Source organism: Rhea pennata, chromosome 9 (genome assembly GCF_028389875.1).
Source record: "Rhea pennata isolate bPtePen1 chromosome 9, bPtePen1.pri, whole genome shotgun sequence".
NCBI lineage: Eukaryota > Metazoa > Chordata > Aves > Rheiformes > Rheidae > Rhea > Rhea pennata.
In genome coordinates, this window is record NC_084671.1 from 5,240,869 (window position 1) to 5,259,326 (window position 18,458).

The 18,458-nt window shown below is 43.2% G+C and overlaps 1 protein-coding gene across 1 annotated transcript in view; it reads left to right on the plus strand.

Annotated features, from left to right (window-relative positions):
• The window catches only part of LOC134144240 (multiple epidermal growth factor-like domains protein 6), a 196,195-nt gene that overhangs the window by 126,244 nt on the left and 51,493 nt on the right, over nucleotides 1-18,458 (plus strand). Inside the window, exons 7-12 of the mRNA XM_062583022.1 lie at nucleotides 7,016-7,138; nucleotides 9,791-9,913; nucleotides 12,034-12,171; nucleotides 14,321-14,443; nucleotides 15,028-15,150; nucleotides 16,021-16,179. Of these exons, the coding sequence (XP_062439006.1) occupies nucleotides 7,016-7,138; nucleotides 9,791-9,913; nucleotides 12,034-12,171; nucleotides 14,321-14,443; nucleotides 15,028-15,150; nucleotides 16,021-16,179 (789 nt within the window). The remainder of the gene's footprint in view (nucleotides 1-7,015; nucleotides 7,139-9,790; nucleotides 9,914-12,033; nucleotides 12,172-14,320; nucleotides 14,444-15,027; nucleotides 15,151-16,020; nucleotides 16,180-18,458) is intronic.

The following is an 18,458-nucleotide window of genomic DNA, read 5'->3' on the forward strand; positions in this document are numbered from 1 at the left end:
TTTTTTTGTCCCATAAATTTCTCTCTATATCAAATTCATTTTTAGGTATGTGCGCCAGCCTGAATGCTCGCTTACCCGCTAGGTAGTTAAAGTAACCAAAGGAAACACTGGCCAATGTTTCTGTTTTGTTTTTAATGCCTTGATTATGTTAATGTAATGAATTTAACTTCATTAAAGTTTCACTTACTGATGCCTGGAAAGCAGAAATTCAGACAAAGAACATGTTTATTGTTGTACCAGACTGTGTTTTTGGACTTATGTAAATTCATTGTCTTTCCTGGAATTTATTCCCATTTGAACTCCTAGAAGTGAAAACAGAACACGGGCTTTAGGACGCAATTCATCTCTTGTGCCAGCTGTTACCCCTGATGCCGCCTCGTGCAGAGAAGCTGTTGGGATGCAGGTTTTTGCAGGGAATTTTGCACACTGAACCTCTTAATAGGTGAGGCAAACAAGATAATATCTTCACAAAACTATAATCAGTATTCTGCCACAAAGTAAAAGCCCCGTATACCTGGAGTCGCATTCCGTGTCACGGCGCCCGCCGCCGTGAGGCCTCGGCTCCGGCAGCCCCGGCGAGGGGCTCGCGCCGGGCCCCTTCCCCTGTGCTCTTCACGCCTTGGCAGCTCGGCCAGCTCCTCTCCCGGGCTCGAAATCTTGGGAAGTGGAGGGAGTGCCACGTTTCTGCCCAAATCCTATGCAAATAATAACGTGCTCCAACCTGGAGCTGTAAACCCTTTTATGAGAGTGGAATTAGGCTTATTATATGCAAAGTCTCTCCTTTTTCCTGATCAAAGATGCGCTGCCGGAGCCTGGCAGCGCGAAAGTAATTTATTCAGTCTAGCGCCTTCTCTCACGTAGCATGCGAGATGCCACGGGAGCGGGCAAAGAAACCCTTTGGTGACTGCTGCAGGATCATCCATCTCTCCAAACGCCAGCAAGCCGTGGAGCCCGGGCTGGCTGGGTGCTCGTGTGAGCCTCTGTGGCTCGCCTGGTGCAGGGTCTGCCCGGCGCAGGGGTCACTTTCGTCCTCTACTGGCTTTAAAGCCTACAAAATTTAGCAAGTTACTTCATATCTTTCGTTACTTTGAAATTGGCATATGCATGGAAAAGGAGGGCGAAACGCCACTTTTAAAAATCAAAATGTAGATCCCATTGCTTGGAGCTGATTTAAGGCGTTTTATGCTCTGAACGCTTTTCATCTTAGCTGAGTATTCTTGATGACAAATGCATCTTCAGATGCAGCAAACGGGAACTTCAAGCATATCAGGGCTGGTGTCCGCGCCGTAGAAATCGAGCGGCTTTTGAGTGAGGTCCCTCACCTGGGCAGCAGGTTTGCAGACTCTTCTTGGGTGCAGATCAGCAGCCAAGGTCTGGTCGAGTGTGCAGGAGAGACAGCTCCTGGCTGCTGCACTGTGTGTGTCAACACTAGAGTAAAAAGTTTATTTTTTTTGTTGTTAACACGTTTTTGATTGTAGAAACAATTTGGTCTCAATTAATTGGTTGCACAGGGTGAAGAGCATCCCACAGTAGCTTTTGTGGCTAACGTTTTTGAATATTTGTTATGGATCCTTGGCAGATACCACTGTTGAACTGAACTAATGTGCTGTTGAGCTTCTGCACCCTGGCCTTCCCAAAATAAACAGCAAAGCTCTTTGCTGACTTCAGTGGGCCCAGAACTTAATATCTTCCATGAAGGACCAAGTAGTCTTTCCAGCTATCCAGGGATAATGTAATGCAACACTGCTTTTAAAATATATATAGATACAGTCATATACGTACTCACACTTACTTACGTGCAGTACAATAGCAGGTTCAAGTGATCCATCTTATTTTTATATGCAGTGTGTGAATAGGTGTGGGTGTGTGTTAACATGTTTTGGCAGGAGGAGAAATGTTTCTCCAGAGGCTGGGGATATATATTGAACAAAAGAAGAATATTAATTTGCCTGTGTAAAAGAAGAAGCATATTAAAGAATGTCTTTATTCCTGGTTATTTATTTTGTATGTCCATCCTGCAGTCCTGGGGAGCTTGTGACTCCTGTCACTTAGAGCTTCCTGGGCACGAGGCTGAGGAAGTAAGCCTGAAAGACAATTTCTTCTTTTTAATCAATAATAGCAGGGACAGAAAAAAACAATGGAAAAATGCCAGTGGAGCCCTTCTGGTTTTTCTTCTTATCTCAGTGGACTCTTGAGTGTTTCTGCTGCTGTCAGATCAAAGGGTGGCTCTACTTCAGTCAGCATTGCAGCTCTTAGATCTTACCTGCCTCTCTCTGCAAAGCACTAGCTATAGCTAACGTGGGACTCTGTGTCGAGCAAACGCTATGAACGCAAGGGAGATTAATACAGGCAGGGGGTGGGGACGGGTGCATTTATAAAAGCTGTACAGAGAGGCTGTAAAAAGTACAGGATTGCGTATTTTTACTATTATGTACGTATTTGAAACGGGAAATAAATTTGGTGGGCTGCTGACGTGTGTTCCTTCCGTGCTTGCTTGGCCGCAGCTGTCAGCTCCTGCAGCGCTGGCCGGGGGCTGCGAGCAGCAGCGCGCTCGGCTCCGGGCGGACCGCGACCGGTGCCACCGCCGGCCAGGCCACCAGCTGCAGAGAGGAGGCAAATCTGCAAAAGCAAATCCTGTGCAACCTCGCTGGAAAATTCAGGACTGTTAAAAGACCCCAGGGTAGTGCACTGGGGATTACATTACATAAGCAGGTTTAGGATTTGCTTATTAACAGGCTTGAAATTACACGCGGCTGAGGTGTGAAGTTTACCCGGGTTCATAATTACAAACAAGTTATTAGCCCAGCAGATCCCTGGCAATCCATCACATGCTGACAATGATGGCATAGGTTAGGAACTTCGTCATTTGAAATCCTAATGTTTAATTACTTATCAAGTTGTATATAACGTTCGCCTGTATAATATATTTTATTCAACCCGACATCTTTTCTTTATCTGCTTTTGGTTTGTTATCTGTAATCGCAGTCTGATTCATTCAGCCACCCTTCAGGTTACTAAACAAATGCTCTCACAAGTAGAAGAGAAATGCTGCCATTGGGGTTGATCAATGTTATTTTACTAAACCTTAAAAATTTATCAATTTTGAGGCCGTGCTTCTCCTTCCTCTTCGTAAGCGCATGCGTGTTGCACCCCCGAACACACCAGAGAAAGGTAGGGCCAAATCTGTGGATTTATTGCGCTAAAATTCCTGTCACAAAACTGTTTCCATATGGCTTCTCTTCTGCTCAGAGATTTTATATGCTGTGTATAAAGTGTAAGTAAATCCTGCTGTTCAGTTTGCTTCCAACTCATGCTGTGCGCAGTGAGCACTTGGCCATAAGCTTTGGCCTTGCCGTGTCCTGCTCTATGCAGAGATTATGCGTACCGCGTCCCGGCGCATGGCCTGCTTCTCCTTGGCCTCCTTGGGTGGCGAAGCCTCTCGTGGTGGTTGTGCTTTGTCCTTGAGATTGTCAGAATGAGTCAGAAAATGAGAGAATTAGCTGGGGACAGGATGGTGGAGATCTTCCTCCGCGTCTTTCTTCGGGGCTGCTTTCCTAGCCGTGTGCCCTCTAGCTACCTGGGCGTCTGAGCCATCCTTGGTGGGGCTGGCTCTACCCTGGCATCTGAGCCATCCTCGGTGGGGCCGGCTCGGCATACCGACCCCAGCGTTAAACTCTCGGCTGCTTTTTGCTGGGGTTCAGTTGGCAGGCTCTGAGACCGCAAGGCACTGGGAGCACGCAGCTACGGGGAGCGAGGTGGTGCCTGGGTGGGAGGGAGGAATCCTGCCCTTCGGCAGCCGCTGGGCTCCTGGATCAGGTCAGGCCTTCGCGCACAACTTCCCCCTTCGTCTCGGACGCCGCGGTCCCTTTCTGCTGCAGTTCGGCTCCGTCGGTGGCAAAATGAGCAGGACCGAGCCCCTAATTTGTGAGGTTTTGCTGCAATACAGGCGGCAGTAGCAGCTCGCTCGCTCACATCATGGGGCTGATTGGGGTCAGGCTCCCACTGAAGGCAGCAGTTCGTCACCAAAGGGTGAGTAACCGCTAGTAATTACAGAACAACGGAGAAGGTGCAAGGTTAGTGTTGCGTGCTGGTGAGGCCTTATCTGGGATTTGTGTGCGTGCCTGGTCACCTACATTCACGATGATGTAAATCAAAATATAATAAGGAAAAAAAAAAAAAGCCCCAGGAGGACCGTTGCGATCAGAGAAAGGAGAACCTGTCTTGTAAGAGGAACTTGACTGGCAAAATGAAGACCAAGTAGGATGCTTTTCTCCATAAATTTCATAGTGAGTAAACACTCTGGAGAGAAAAGCACTGCTTAAGCTATCAGACAGGAATTTTACAAGAACAAATGCGTGTAAAGTGGCCGTGAATACGTTTGGATTGGCATTTAGGAGTCCTAAGACATTTTAAACAGAAAAGGTGGGAGGAGGTGAGCCTGATGGCTTTTAATTTCAAACCAGAAAGAACTGGATGGAGAGCTTGTGAGGTCATGAGGATTTTTACAGCAGTGGGCCCCTCTGTGCAGCAGGGGAAGAGTTGACTCCTTGAAAGTGAACTCTGCAACTGGTAGCCCTGAAAAGCAGTACAGAACGGCCTACTTTGTGTCTTTTCCAGTATAAAGTCATGGTTGTTGTGAGCAAGTAAACTAACTTAGTGAGACCCACATCTCCCTCTCTATTTTTTTTTTTTTTTTCGCTGTTCTGGATGATGTAAAATATAGGACTGCAGAGTGGGCCCTGTCCTTTGCAGCTGTGCAATGAAGGTCTGCAAGTGTCCATAGCACATGCATTGCAGTTGCTCTCTACTTCCCACGGGACATGAAACAGTTTCCAGGACCCAATATCAAAATAGACCTGCAGTAAGAGATCAGAATTCACAATTACACCGAGAACATTGCTGCCATCACAAATCAATGCAGTAGCATGTTTTTTTCAGGTGAGATTTTCCTGGTTGTCCTGGGACATGTAGGAAACAGAAGTTCTAGTATGTTTTTTGCTATAGTGCATAGCAGCTGGAGATAAAGTTTCATAGCATGGAGTCTATTACCTTACAACGTCATTGAGTCAAAAAATAGAGAGTCAAATATGTAGGAGGAAGAACGTTAATGAACAATTTTGAGTTTTTCCTGAATTCTGCCTCTGGCAGCAAGGAACAGATGTATAAAACAAGTCAATCGGTAGTTGCCTTATGTTGTGAAGATCTCTTTCTTTTACAAACCTTAATCTTGTATAAGGACTTCAAAGGCTGCTATTTTTATTAAAATTGCTACATTTTACTATCACCTACCCTATAATTTGTCATTTGCTTGTTGTCATTCCAGAGATTATTACAAGTTTTACTCTGTGCTGTAATCATTGCCTAATTAAAGCTCTGAAAACCTTTACAATGTACAGGTTTAACAGATGCTGTTTGATAGCGATTTCATTTAATTTATCCAAATAAAAAAAGAACCAGCAAAGAAATCAATGTTTTATACCAGCTAGGGAACAAGTTCCTCCGTGAATCTAAATCCTTTGTAGACCAGAAATTGTGAAACTACAGAACCGTTGTCGGCTTTGCAAAGTGTCACATGGGATGAAGAGCTGCTGTCCCTTGGAAACCTATTTGCACCTTGTGTTGAATGTCCGACAGAAAATTTCAGTCCTATATCCTGAAGAGTGGTTGTTTTTATACTGTCAAGTCAGACTCGTCCTGCAGACTTGAATGGTCACATTCTTGAAATGCAAGGAGGTGATGTGTTTTGGGACAGTGTTGTCTGTCATCAAACGGTGGCACAGACCACCAGCGACTACCTAGAGAACAGGTGAAAATTGGAGGAAATGGGAAAAAATACTTAAATATCTGTACAAAAGAGAAATCTTTCTCTCCGACCTCCTCCTCCTCTATAGCTATATATATCTATATAAAAGTATCTGTTATTCAGACATGCCGTGTTCTGACATAATAAAACCGGACAGGTACTGCTGGAGTGAGTGCTTGGGGTCAGCCACCGGCAGGCTGGCAGCGAGCAAGGAATACTGATCAAAATGTCTCACATCAGACAGTAATTAGGAAGATGCTAAAACTGAATTACAGCTTGAATTGCTAAGGAAATAGGCTTAACTTTTGAAGAGCTTTGAAACTAAGCAGAACACTCGAGGATGCGTTTTCAAAAGTATCCTTCAAATCTGCCTGGGCAACGTTATTCAGCAGCACGGTAGTATAGCTAGTATTCCACGCTGGAACTTAAAACTTGGGCAGCGTATCAGATGTTGGTATAAAAACTCTGGCTCTTAACCCAAATCAGACCTGTCAAACAGTCCCAATTGTCAATGTTGGCCTGAATGTGAGTGTGCAAAGTCTTCATTTGCTTGGGCAAATCTGTGTGTTCCCAGTGTGCGTTCCAGAGAACAAACTCATAAAATACAGTGAGGTCTTGGAGTTGGAGACTTTTGCAGGCAATTATACATGTGTTCGTAAGTATTGTCACTTAGAACTTGCGTATTCTTGAAATGGTATGTTGCTGTTCAAAAACAAATATTCACGTACAGTATTAACGCTTTATTTTTTTTAGAGGTTCTAAAAAACCTTTTGAGGTTCTTCAATATTTATTTTCTCTAGCAACTTCTGAACACATTGTTCTGGGGCAAGCTCCACTGTTACCTATGTTTATGGGTTCACACGTCTTTGAATACTAATTGCCATTGTTTAGAGTAACTCTTAAAACCTGAAATCTGTTCAGTTATAGCAAAATAAGAGTAAAATGCACTTTTCTTGTCCTACGTAAGGGACACGTTTTCCCACTGTTTAAAGTGTTTCTACTGCTCTATGAAAAACGCTGTCCAACAGCAGAGAAAATAGCAAACAGTAAAAGAATGGATTTAACTATACACCAACTTCTGTCAAATATTTTTTCAGCCTAATCTCTTTCAGCTACAGTAATCTTAGTTGTTAGTTGTAACGATGGCAGGTAAGACCATTTTCAGACAAAAATGTGACCTTTAAGTTGACAGCGTGCTCTAATTGGTTTCAGCGATAGACCCCTGCGCAAGTGGGAATGGTGGATGCTCACAGATCTGTCAAAATGAGAGAGGAGTTGCAAAATGCAAGTGCCATCCAGGGCATTATCTTTCTGCAGACAGAAAGTCCTGTTTAGGTAAGAAACTGCATACGGGCTATTTACTGGGAGGAGAGGTATTATGCAGTGTTCTGGCTTACTGAACTTTAAATGGAAGTGAATATGTTATACTAATAAATGTGTCCATTTTGAAACAACATTTTTTTCTGTGATATTTTTATCAGCCAGTAGTCTTGAAGGACCGTTTTGGTAATGAAAATTACTCTATGTGATCTCCTAAATTATGCTTCCTAGCAATTGGATTTGTAGATACCGTAGCATTATTCTTGTATGGTCCCTTTAAAATAATGCCCCAGATACAGCTCCTGGAAAATTGGTTCAAGTAACACTCTGAACCAGGTCACTGAAAGCCTATTTAGAATTCAAAAGGGTTTTTAGCTGGAGAACTGTTTCCATATTAATAGAGAAGCTACTGCGAAGAAAGAAATTGTGAAGTCTAAGATTTCCAAAGAGCTTAAAAAGTTGAATTCCAAAGTCCCATATTTAGTCTTGGATTTTCAAAAGGATCTAAAGGATTTCAGACACCAAATCTAGGCGAATTAAGGACTAAAGTAACTGCTTTTCTCTTTTAATGTGGTGCTTGGAAGCTAGATAGTTTAGCAGTTTTATGAAGTGCAGGCACCTATGGCCTTTGTGGTGAACCAATTTTGAACAGCACTGTCAATAGCAGGGTACATATTCAGGCAGTAATTTTGAATTACTCTTTTAGAAAAAATGGACAAAATTTTAATGAGACTTAAATTGTCATCTTAGTGCACTGAGTGCTTTGCAAAGGATTTGCTTCTTGCCCTGAATATTTTCCTGAATGGCCTGTAAGCCCTGTGAGTTACACGGCGCACGTAAGGGATTCCACTATTTCTGCTGGGGTTACTCGTCTCAGTAAAGTTACTGACCACCTGAAATATTTTCAAGTACTGCAGGCACTACAATGATGACTAGTAGGTGCAAACAGCAGTAGATTTAATAACAGGCTCAGAATGTTACTCATTTTGTCTTGGAGGTATGTTGACAGTTGTATTAATTTATGTATAACCTAATGCACGAGATAACTTGCAATGCTATATGTTGGATCAAATTTTCTTCCTGACCTCATGGTAAGTCTTGAATCATGAGTCATTAAGCTTCATTTCTTAGCGTGAATGTTGAATTATTGGTTTTGCTCCTAGATGTTGTTCAATGCCTTTTGCACAATTCAAGCTAGTACTTGACTTCTCAGAAACCAAGTTAGGAGGAGGCAGAGGGCAGGGGAGCTCATACTTCAACTATTAGCTGTATTTACAGGAGATGAAGAAATGTATGCAGGATGGCAGCTGTGGTATGGCTTTCCATTTTTTTCTTTTTGAAAAGTAGAAAAACAAAAAACAAACAAAAACATTTACAGCATTTGCCAACATATTCTACTTGCAAAGTGACAATTAATTACAGAAAAAGGGAAAATAACTCATTTTATTCTAAGCAGGAACTACACACATTGCTGCTTCAGAGAAGCTGTCATTCACCCTTAAATTTTCATGATCTCTTGAAAGGCTTTTGCAGTGCCTGGGGCCCCTTTTTGCAAGTAGGCTGATTGTGTGCAAATGCCTGCTTGTGCTCAAGTACAAGGGTCCCTGAGAGGAGCGGTGAACACCTCCTCGTGTCATTGTAGGGACAAATGTAGAGAAAGGAAACTGTTAGGAAGTGGTTTGCTACGGTGAAAAGTAGCAATCTGCACACCTGACAGTTCTTTCCTGTGAGAGACGGTCTGACCCATGCTCGTTGCGATGAATGATTTGCAGTTTGCAAGCGAAATGCCAGAACAAGAGAAGGAGCAGGAAGTCACCTAGGCGTTTGGCACGTGAAAGACGATGCCAGCTTTTGCACAGACACTGGTGTTTTGCACAGCTACACTACGGCAGAAGTACTTAGTATAAGCTTTTTGTTTTCTTTTTTATTATTATTCCTTTAAAATATTCTCATGCTCTTCCATTGAGCTTTTTAGAAGATGGGATGACTTTAGTGGCATTTATCTGCAAATACAAGCTATTGAGCGTAAAGATGAGGAACGGGCTGTTTGACCTAGGTTTGTGTGAAGAACAGGCTCTCCGTGCAGAGCTCTTCACCTTCTTTCTTTTCTCGCAGATGGGCTGATGCTCCTTTGGTTAGAGTAGATGCCTCCCTGCTGGACTTTATGTAGAAGAAACTGCAGGACTCAGGGCTGTGACAGAGAAGGTCTGTCTCCATCATACCTGCTGAGAACTACCCACCACTTAATCCAAATCATCTGTCACTGATGAAATAATCAGATATTTCCTGCTCCATCAATTTAAATGTCATGGCTGTGAGGATCTGGTGATAATTTTAGGGAATTAGGAGACAGGATTTTTTTTTGAGTTCTTCAGGTGGCTTCTTTTATTGTTACTTGCATTAGTTAATAAACAAGCTACCTTGACTGATATTATAAATATAATGTTTAATATTATAAATATTAATTTTCAGAGGTTCAGGGTTAGCAGTTTTGAGATTAAAAAAAAACTATTTTGGAGACTAATGCTGAGGGTTTGACATTCATTAGATTCTGTCGTATGTGGACTAACATGTTCTTTTCAGTGGACATTTGGAAATATATCCATATGGGCATAGAATGATGTTGTTTTTTATTTTAATATCCAAATGGTTGCCTCTGCTTCACAGACATTGATGAGTGTGCAGAAGGGAGAGCCAGGTGCGCTCATCGTTGTGTGAACGCTCCAGGATCCTTCACCTGCGCCTGTAATCCCGGCTTTGAGCTAGGGGCTGATGGAAAGCAGTGCTACCGTAAGTGACAGCTTTACAGCTATGCTTTTCAGGCTATCTTATCTGGAAAATGCTATGCTTCACTTTTAATTCAGTTAGATTAGAACTCCCAGCAAAATAAATATATGCAAAAACTCAAGCTTAATATTATTTTCTTCATCATACGCTGTTGCCACTTTTGCAGTTGATACGTTCCTAAGCCTGTGTTCACAGTCTTTAATTACTGCGTTTCAAAGAGCAAATAGCCCTGCTGGTTTCTTTTCAGTGTATAACGAATTCTGTTCCAGAGCTACCCAAAATATAGCTATTCTACAAAATGTATTAATTCTTGTCCCCATCTCCCAGTTTTCTTATATTCTAATCTGATACAAAAGAAAACTGACTTGATGTTCTGCTCTTGTCTTTATCTGTCAAGGTTTACCCACATTTTCTCCTGAGATTGTTGACACTATTAAGCAGATGCTGTTTTTTTTAAAAAAATGGGATAAAAAAATAGTTATACAACTAAAATTTCCCAAACTAAAACAATACTGAGCCCTGTTTTCCCCCCTTACATATTTAATACTTGCCAGCAGGGTCTCTTAAGAAAAACTGCTTTTTTTGAAAAGGGGACTGACCTGGGCTGTCCTTGAGGGTAAATTTAGATTAATAAAGGAGGTGGTTTGGAAGAGTTGGTGTTATTATGGACCTAACATAAGCTCACTGGAATGCAGACAAAAGCATGGCCTGTTTTAGCAAAGAGGTGGGCAAAGATTGTTCCGCCTAATAATACTGTGCAAGAATTTTCAGCAGAATTTCCTTAGGAAAATATCCTGCATGCCAGAGAATGAATGCATTCTTTAAGAATTTATGTGTAAGAAATATTTAATAAGAAAGAAAAATCAATTTCAAAGCACTGGCATAAATTAAAAACAAAACTCAAGCATTAGAGAGAGATACTGGTGAATTATTTTATAGGTAATGGGGAGCTGTGAATAGTGCAATGGCAAAGGAAGTACTATTAATACATAGATAGGAAATGATCTGTTATGAGGACAGTAACAGTGGTTTAGATTACTTAGGTTTCACTGTGATTTTCAAATGTCTGTCATCATGATTCTCTGTACCTTATGTACGATATTAGAGAACAGACTCTAAAAATGAAAACATTCTGCGTATATTTTTGATCAGAATTATCACAGTTTTTGAACAGTTTGCAATTCTTTATTCTTCTGTTTACCGTGTGCAGTCGGGAAGTTCTGTTATTCCAGTTTTACTGATGAAGAACGAAGGCACAGTAAATGACCAGGATAGTTTCTTTTCAGTGTAAAGGAATTATTTACTGAAGTACATGGGTGGAGTGAGATGGAAAGATGCTTCTTCCCTGTGTGAGACTTGCCAGAAGACCTGACCAAAATTTTGTGAGGACCATGCGGTACAACCAAGTGCCGGAGGTTGGGGAGGTCTCTGTCAGGGTAAGGGGCCAGGCGAGCGGGCGTCCTACTGCGCTCTCTCTTTGCTTGTAAGGTGTTGAAGAAAGCCTTAGTGGAGTCACTTTACACCAAGGAGCTGCCAAGCCCCTCCTTGAGCAAGCAGTGAGGGGCCAAAACGTGCAGGTTATCTTACGTGCTCCTGATTAGTTATCAGCCTTAGGAGCCAAATTCTGCTATGAAAACGTGAAAGGCATTTGTATTTGGTGGATGGTTTAGAAACCAACCCCCACTCACATACAAAGCTAAAAAAGCTGCTTTTTGGAGAATGAGCTAAGCAGATTCAGCTGTGAATAGCTCCGTCTAGCTGTCTAGGTTTCTCAGATGCTTCCTGAAACAGAATTCACTGTTACATTCAAACAAAACATAAATCTCCAGAAACCTGTGAACACTACATTAGTGGGTCGACCGCTAATACGGTCAGCCAGCTTCACATTACTGAAGTACCCACTGTTACGACACAAGACATATATCCAGTTTTCAGTGACTCCAAAATTTGCTGTTCTCTGCTGTACGTGCTAGCTTAGTTTATATTTCCTGCTACAGCAGTCAGTTTATGGATGCCTTTTTTTTTTTTTTTTTTTTTTTTTTTTTTTTACAGAAGGGTTATTCTCCAGTTACTCTCCTCCCATGCTTGCTTTTTAACATCCTTTTGATTTATCTCTCTGCAAGGCATCGAAATGGAGATTGTTGATAGCTGCCAGAACAACAACGGTGGTTGCTCTCATCACTGTGTGCACACGACCGCCGGGCCTCGCTGCTCCTGCAGTGACGGCTATCTCCTTGCTCTGGATGGCAAAACGTGCACAGGTAATTTATCATGAATCCCGCATCTCGTCAGGGGAAGGGAGGGGGTGGCGCTGGTCTGTCGGAGCGGAGGAGGGTCTCCCCTGCCAGGGGAGGTCTGGAGGAGAGCTGTCACCTGAGGAAATACCTTTCCCCTCCCTTCCCTTCTCTTACAAGTTTTAATTAATATTGTCCTCTGGCACTTCCGTAGTCAGTGCTCCAGCTTGCTTTGCTCTGTGCATTTGGTGGGATTATTAATTCATGAGAAGTATTTCTTCTTCCCAAATTGAAAATGACACTTCTGTGCAACTTAAATTGTCATGACAATGTCTCGTTGTGTACAGCCTAAGCATGGGCTTTCTGCGATCCTTTTTCTTTGCATTCTTCAGCCAGCCGTTAGAGGAGATGCCTGGCTCTAGCTGTGAGGGTGAGGACTGCTTTTCAGAAGTGTTTCACATGCAGGCTCCACTGTGCTTTGTGGAAGTTACTCTATTTCCATCAGATTTACTCGCTGATGAGACTGCACTTCTGACTGTGTGAGAAGTTACACTTCGGAAGTGAAAGCAGTAGTATTAGATTTGATTTTTATTTCAAGAGAAGAGCTTAAAAATTCCTTCATGTTTCATACAGTTTTACAGTGTGATTTTTATTTTTTTGTGTTTATAGCTTTTGCTATGCAAACCGTATTTTATACTGTTTTAGGGTTTCTGTCACTGTGCTGTTAAAAATTTAAGGAATAGCCAAGACAAGAGAACAACCCCAAAGGAACAGGCATCACAGAAAAATATAGTAACATTTGAAGAGAGGTAGAGGGCAGGACATCTTGTGAAGAGGAGAGGCACTGCAGACTGGCATCAAAACAGCCACGTACAGGACAGGGGAACTGTAAGGACTGTAAGGGGGTTTAGCAGTGGAGCTTAAAAAAGGGGAGAGGAAAGGAGGGAAGGCAGATTTGGACGCTGACCTGAGCAGAGACTCACTGGAGTGGGATTATCCAGTCTACTTTCTCTGTATACATGAAAGGACTTAGAGTAGCATTCTGCCCAGGCTGGAGTTCAGAGACCTGCTAATGGAGGTTTCAGAGGGAAAACAGTTACTCTGGCCACAGCGAAGGAAGTGAGAGCGTAGGTGAGGATTTTGGCAAGGCTGAGGAAGTGAAAAGCTGTTCTTAAAAGCAAAAAATCCTATTTGTTGGATGCAGGCTTCACATTCCTACACGGACAATGGGCTCTTAATAGAAGCTGGACCAAGATATCATCTGAAATGTTGCAGAGAAACTCTGCTTGTGACTTTTCTGGAAAACATGCCATGTTCAAATAACCTGCATTAATCATTTTCATGCTGACCTCCTCACCTCGATTGATTAATTACATTTTCTTTCTCCTCTTTCTGTTGTCAGTGTTTCCTAATAACGCTGGCACTCTTTCCAAGGTTAATTGAGACACTGACCTTCCACATCTGTGGTTGCTCATCTAGGTAATGCTCAAAAGCCTTTTGCAAACTCAGCATTGACAAGGTACCCCTTGAATGGCTACTGAATAGCTCAACAGACTGAAGGGGCTGAGATTAGCTGAGAGCCTGCAGTTAAAAGATAGCAGCTTGGTTCCTGTATCTAATCATCAGGACAGCAGCTCCAACCATACCAATTTCCAGACGGACACAAGGCACAATAAGGCAATGGACTCTTTGTTATCAGAAAGTACGATTGTACCTAACAGTTCACCCTGCCAGCAAATACTCTGTTGGATCAGAGCTTGGTTTCCCTGCTAATTTATGTTGAATAAGGTTAAACATACTAAAGGGCAAATGATTATATGTAGATTGCTGTTATGAGGCGCCATTTATTTGCTGGCAAGACCTAGCTAATGTTGTCTACTTTATAAACTATCTAGTAGCATCTGAGACTCGCAGACAGGGCGCATATCCTCTGCTGTGGATGAAGGCAGGAGCCAGGCTGCTGTCAGGATTCAGACAACATTTTATGTGGGCGACGGGGGAGGAAGACATAGAAAGGCATTTGCTAAAAAGCGCAGTAGCTACCTACCAAAGCTGTGACAGCTAAAATGAGCAGCAGCGTGTTCGTAGCAGTTGTTGAGCGTGGCTCCTCGGGAGCCGGGTTTTTGCAGCACAGACTGCGTCTGGGGGCTGCGCTGAGCTGCCCCCTTCCTTGCAGAGCGGGATGAGTGCGCGAGCGGCGAGGCCTGCTGCTCCCAGTTCTGCATCAACTACGTGGGCAGCTACGAGTGCGCCTGCAAAGCGGGCTTCCAGCTGAACGCCGATGGCTGCCGCTGCGATGGTAAGTGGTTTAATACCGATGCCTCTGCCTAACGAAGCACAGCAGAGCAAGGAGGAAAAGCCTCCCAAGCTCATTCCAGTGTTCTCTAGCAATTTCCCCAATAAAAGATTCCGCGGCCGTGTGCCAGCTTTGCTGATAAGGTTTTTCAAATGTGATTTCCATTTTCTAACACCGGAATACAGTAATAACTCGTCATCGAGCATGGACAAGTGGGGCTGTGGGAGATGGGTCAGCACAAGGGAACTTTTCCTCCTCTCTCCACACATACTTTATATTGACATGTTTTAAAGATTAGTTCTGCAAAAGGAGAGCTCCCAGACTAGCCAAAGGATCATCAGCTGAGCTTAACAGCTTAAAGCAGCTGTTTTTACTCAAGACAAAATTATAGGTGAAATAATCTGTTCCATGTTGCCCTGAAATATTTTAATATTTTCAATGCTAGGGAAGAAATAGAGAGCCTCAAAGTGCTAAGAAAACAGGATTTTCATATGTCTAGAGTAATTTTTCAGATGCAGCTGGGCTTAAACTGCACTATCCGATCAGAGGTACTTGTGCCTAGTTAGCATTTATATTTGGTTTTCTAGATGTGGATGAATGTCGTCTTGATAACGGCCACTGCGACCATTTCTGTGTTAATTCTCTGGGATCGTATGAATGTGCCTGCAAGGAGGGCTACGGGCTTGGTCTTAACAGACAGTCCTGCATTGGTAAGTTATTTTTATATCTTGATGGCCTTTAAACATTTCTCACAGAGACTATGAATTCAGAACCAGGAACTTCAGAGGGTTCTGGGCGGCCAGCTCGAGCCATCTTTAAGCATGGCCAGGGTACTGCTATATGCAGCATGGAGATCCCAAGTTCATATTCAGACAATTGGCTTTGAACTTTTATATTCCCTGGACACGTCTGAAAACATAAACCCTCTATTTTTAGAAATGAATACTATTTGGACAGTTTTCTGTATTGTTTTATCAAGAAGTTTAATATCCTGCGGGAAAAAAAGGCCAAATTCTGCTAAGATGAGCTAGCGCAAGTTTTCCACTGAGGTCAGTGGCATAATTGTGGATTTCTGCCAATGTAACCAGAAAAAAAATGTTTAGCCTAGCTACTTCTTTTCATAAACTTTGGGCCGGAATTTGATATTTTATCTAACTACTAAAAGAAAGCCAACAGATATACCATCATTTTAAGGCTCAAATTTTAGCCTTTTATTTGAAGATGAGTCAGAAAGTCGACCTCACACTACATTTTTGATCTCCAAAGCAAGCTAAAGTAATGACTTTTATTAACCATAAATTGTCAAACTTCAAATAAGGAAAATGAAACTACCAATTTAAAATTTGGCACAGTGATGAAGATGGCCTTGGCCTGAGCTCCATTCCAGGTCCAGAGTTTATTTCCAGAAGAAAAGAAAGAGAAGCATTTTCTTTCTTTTCTCTGTTTTGGATAACAGAAACTCTGTTTCTAAATGCAGACCATAAAATAGATCAGCAGAAAAATCTAACAGAAAAGTGGTAAATGGGGAAGGTCTCGCGACTGAAGACTGGGGCTCAGGCCCTGATGTGCGTGTGTCCTAGCGGCAGGCAGCGCCGAGGTGGAGGTGGACGTGGGCTTCGTGGCGATTCCCGGTCTGCAGTTGAGGCACCCGCCCCAGCTCCTTCACTACGCGGTCGCACTCGACCCCTTCTCCGAGGATGAAGGCAGGCGAGGAGAGCTCACGCTGGTGCGCAGAGTTGGTGAGTGGAGGAGTTTTGGTTCTCCTAACGGCAGCAAATTGGGGGAATGGTCTTAGGAGGCGACTCCGGAGAAAGACCGTGTCCGAACCCGACCGGCTGAAGCTGTCGGGAAGGGCAGAGCGAGGCTGAGCGTTAGGTCTGCTTCCCCGCCGTCCCCCAAGGTTGGCGGGAGGAGGCGTTCGCCGGGCCTGCCCTCGGAGGGCTGCGGAGCGGCACGCAGAGCAGCAGCCCGGCCGGGTCTCGCTCCGGACCCGGCGCTGTGCCCCGCGCTGGCTCGGCTCCTGCTGGGGACACTCTGCAGCGCTGCGCGGGCGCCTGGTTCCCATAGAGCGTACAGAGCGGGAGAAGTAGCAGTTGTTATATGTTGTTTTATATTCCGTTCCCTTAAACAGGAGGTGTTTGGGCAACAGGGAGAAAGGCTCCCATAGTGGCTGCTCCTGTTGGAGTCTGCCAGGGAGAAAGTGGGGAAGCAAGAGGAGGGAGGCAGGGTAAAGCGAGCAACACAACAAGTAAGAGGTAGGAGACTTCTTCAGAAAGCAGGGTATGTTCTCCAAAGCCTCAAAGGCAACAGGCAGAAAGATCCTTTTCGTGCTGCCAGAGGGAGTTGTGCGGAGTTCATTACTGCAATGCACAAAATGCAGCGCAGCCTCTGTACTGAGAGCAAGCCCGTAGGAAATGTCCCTCTTGCTCCCCTCCCCTTTCTCCTAGAGTTGGGGAAAAGGTGGGGTGTTGTTGTTTATAAACCCGTTTTATTCTGCTCGGAGAGGTTTTGCTTAAGATGTTTGTCATTCCTGTTTGCGATAAAGTACAATTTACCTCTAGAGCTTCAGATCCCTTTCCATGGGTTGGGCATGTTCTAAGGAAAAAGCATGGATGTATCTGCTTAAAGCTCTGCCTGGCTTAGGGGCCTGTCACAACCGGTGGCAAACTAGACCGTGAGTATACGCAGCCATAGCAGTGAGTGCCTGTAGCACATCATGTGCATGTTCTAGTGAACAGCTTTGTACTCCCCCGAGACTTTGCGTGACATTCGTGATTCACCTGTGTTTCCAGCTGAACACGGAAATTTCCTCGCTTAGAGCATCGTGCATTTGAAAGCTGTGCTCGCTTTCAGATGGCTGCATTATGTGCTGGTATCTCATGAGGGAGGAGTGAGATTTCTTGTTTTTGTTATTTATGTCCTATGTTTTTTTATATCTGTAGAGTCTCATGAGCTCTAATTACTCATCCAAGGACTGGGCCGTACAGCCAGATTCAGGAACTGGTTTTGGCTTTAATCAGAGGTTTAACTTATCGTTATGAACAAAAATGTGAAGACCTCGCAGATCACATAGCATCCAGCTGGACTCAATGGTGTTGATAACCAACTGGAAAACAGACAAATAAGATAACCACAGGCAAAATTATCAGGCACAGAAACCACAATCAAATATTGATTGACTAGTTTTTGCGTGTTGTATTCATGTCTAGCCACATGAATTTGTGTGCTGTAAGTCATAGCTGAGCATCTGCACTTTCTCTAAAGTTGAGAATTTGCAGCATTTGATGGTTTGTAGGCAAAGGTGAGGAAGGAATGAAGCTTTTAATAGTGTAGTAAGTTCTTTTACCTCCCAAATACTAAATTATTCTTTACACTTTCAAATGTGTTTTTGTGCTGCAATCTCTATTAACAAAAACTCTCCTTAAACAATAAGCTATTGCAAGTGATTATATTTATTCTATGGATTGAATGACTTTTTAATGTGGAAGCATGACATTTTTAATGGTAATTTATATTCTTGTCCATTGATATGAATTTTCAACGTGTTCAAAGTGGTGGGAACACTGGGATTCTGACTGTTTCTGAAAGCTTCAGCATTTGTTCAGGTTTATAAAAAGGAACAGTTGGGTGCTGGGACCTAGAGGAAATCTGGCCTTACATAGAAAATTACTTCAGCTAACAGTAAGTCAGCAGGTTGGTTGTTTTTCACCAGGAATCTGCCAATTTGCTTTCAGGTATTTTTCAAAATCCCCTTCCAAAAAACCTCCAACTACGTCCATAAAACCTGTCAGGGAATAGAGTGACCATGTGGTTAGGATTTTAATGTCACTGAGATATTTTAGCAAAGACTAACATTTGCTTTCTGTGTTCTGTGCCTTTGTTCATAGACACCACAAAGAGAGAGTGTGAGAGAGCGTGTGTGTGTGCGTGCTGTTATTTGCGTGCAAGAGAGGAAAGGAAGGTAGGGAAGGTGAGGGAAGACTGCATTTTCATATTTCTTGATTCTTCTGATAAATAT